We start from the raw sequence: 2,500 nt of genomic DNA, 5'->3' as shown, positions 1-2,500 counted from the left end.
AACATCTTTACTTGGCAATAAAGACAAAAGACAACCCCAGGAAGGAAAAAATGAATGGTTTGTTCTTCCAGTCCCATAAACATATTAGAAAGAGTTCCACTTCCACATTAGAAAGAACCTCAAAACAGTAAAATTAGCCACATTTGCAAAATCTGCTCCCCAGAAATCAGTCAAAAACATGACTCTAAAGCAAGTTAGAATTCCAGGCTCTGCCCTGAGAGCCAGACCGTCATCTGGTTCAAATCTGCGGCGCTTCCCTGCGCGCCGTGGAACTGCACCAGCTCCCAACAGCTCAAATATCTGCAACTTGGGCTGAGCCTTCTAATTCATTCATTTTTTATTTTGTTGGACACTTCTTTCAGCTTGTCATACTCAGCTGTAGCTTTGCATAAACTCTACACATATATATATGTGTGTGTGTGTGTGCGCGTGCGTGTGTATCTATGTGTCTGTATGTATGTATATATTTATATATATATATATGTATGTATAAAATATTGTTCATAAGAGCATTTCTAAGCCCACAACAGTGACAGCCCCACCTGTGCTCACTACCTTAGCAGCAAAACAACTCTGTCTTTTGGGATAAATCTGCCTCAAAAGCATCACAGTCACCACCATCCCATTTGGAAGCTCTGGTGAAACCCAATCCTAAAGATCAATAAATGCAAATATTCTCTCCTTCACCAGCCAGAAGTGAGGAACCCAGGTTTGGATGCCAGTGTTTTTGCTCAGGTTTTGATTTCTTTGGGAATAGAGAGAATATAGGAATCTCAGGTGCTAGCATCACTTAAAAGTTCATTTCAACAATAGACATCAGGCAGACACAAAAGCATATCCAGGATGCATTAACAGTTGCAAAAGTCCTCCCTTAAAACTACCCAGGAACACACTTTTCCCATTAGATCTAAATTAATAGATAGAAACAGTTGCAGTCTAGTGGGAAAATATTCATCAAAATGCACATCATCTGCACATCATCTGCAATCTGCATTATCTACCCAATAAGCAGCGAGGGCTCTCCCCGAATCCCTGCAGTCTGTCGAGTAAACAGTTAAGGCTCTTTGTTTTCAAAAGAGAGATTGATTCATCAGATCAAATTTATTACCTAGAAATCTCGTCCAAAAGTACAGTAAATTAAATCGCTATTTCTCCCTTTTCCCTCCCTGCACCTCAGTAAAATTCATTGGAAAATGCCAGAAACACTCTAATACGCATTTCAGATAAAAAGCAAGCAATACTTCATCCCAAAATAAGAATTTTCATATTAAAACCACTGCAAAACCACAAAGTTCCGACTTTTTCTTATGCCGTTTTAAATTAAAATCAAATGTATTTAAAAGAATTGGCATAAATAAATCATTCCCAGGGTTACGAGTTTATATCCCAAGTTTTAGGTCTGAGGGAATCTTTAGGGACAGATTGCAAATAGGGTTGGATAAAGTCATTTGGATCCAACAACAGCTCCTTGAACCGATGCCTAAAACTTCAACTGAACCTTCAGGGAAGTTCAAGAAGTTTGGATAGATTGCCTGAAAAATATTTTGCATCACTGAGCGCTTCTTAACTCCTTTTTCTGGCTGGAGGAGAGTAGGAAATACCATTGTTAATCTATTTCTGGCCAACGTGAAAACAGGAAGCAACAGATATCTTGTGAGGGAGCTGGATCCCATGGGACACGGGGACATTTTTGAGACCCAAGAGCTTGGATGGGCACCAGAGCTCCTGGGTGCCCATATGAACAGGTCTTTTGAGGTCCAGCTACCACCATCTACACGTCCTGCAAGACACATCCTATTTTAAACAGCATTTTTCACTCCTGCGTGTCAGGAGTCGCCATCCCAAGAGGAGAATGGAAACCACACACTCACCAGTGTAGACGAATCGGCCTGGAGCACCTTTGCAGAACTGTTTGGATTTGTAGGACAGAGTTACTTCAACAACTCCTGGAATGTGCCGTGGTGGTGTTTGAACTCTGATGGCGTGGGGTGTTATCAGCTACAAGAATCGTACAGAAAACATGCCTTAAATCAAGATGGCACTGATAAGGCTGATGCCAGCCAGTTCACATAATCACAGAAATGGCTTTCAATGGCGCTCCTTGTCTCCAAACTCTCCCTCCCATGCAGTCACGTTGGAAGATATGGGTTCTACAAGGGTTTTTTCAGAAAAAGCTCTGTAAACGATCCTTGGTTTTCGTTTGCAGGAAAGGCCACAGGGCATCATTCATATGAAAATTGCCTCCATATGTCTCCTTAAGGCTACTCCTGGTAATTTTAACACTAATTGTCCAATTGTACTGGGAGACCTCCTGCAGCAAGTCTTCCACTAGAGGGCCATGAAGTGCCTCAAGTACATCCCCGGCCGGGCAGTCGATTGTCACACGCGAATTCATGGTTAAAAAGGCACCGTGAAACGAAACCTCATGATACCTCATGTCAATAGCCTATTGACAGCTTGTTAAAATCATTCATGGAAAAAATGTTACAGTTCAAAGCCC

At 41.6% G+C, this 2,500-nt stretch overlaps 1 protein-coding gene across 14 annotated transcripts in view; it reads right to left on the bottom strand.

The window, feature by feature from the left end:
- EBF3 (EBF transcription factor 3) overlaps positions 1-2,500 on the bottom strand; it is a 130,693-nt gene that overhangs the window by 33,553 nt on the left and 94,640 nt on the right. For all 14 annotated transcript variants that reach the window (XM_063162976.1, XM_063162980.1, XM_063162983.1 and 11 more), the window contains one exon: positions 1,872-1,998. In XM_063162976.1, the coding sequence (XP_063019046.1) occupies positions 1,872-1,998 (127 nt within the window). The remainder of the gene's footprint in view (positions 1-1,871; positions 1,999-2,500) is intronic.

This window comes from Melospiza melodia, chromosome 9 (assembly GCF_035770615.1).
Source record: "Melospiza melodia melodia isolate bMelMel2 chromosome 9, bMelMel2.pri, whole genome shotgun sequence".
Classification (NCBI taxonomy): domain Eukaryota; kingdom Metazoa; phylum Chordata; class Aves; order Passeriformes; family Passerellidae; genus Melospiza; species Melospiza melodia.
Note: the sequence above shows the minus strand (reverse complement) of the source record. Positions and strands in the feature narration are given on the sequence as shown.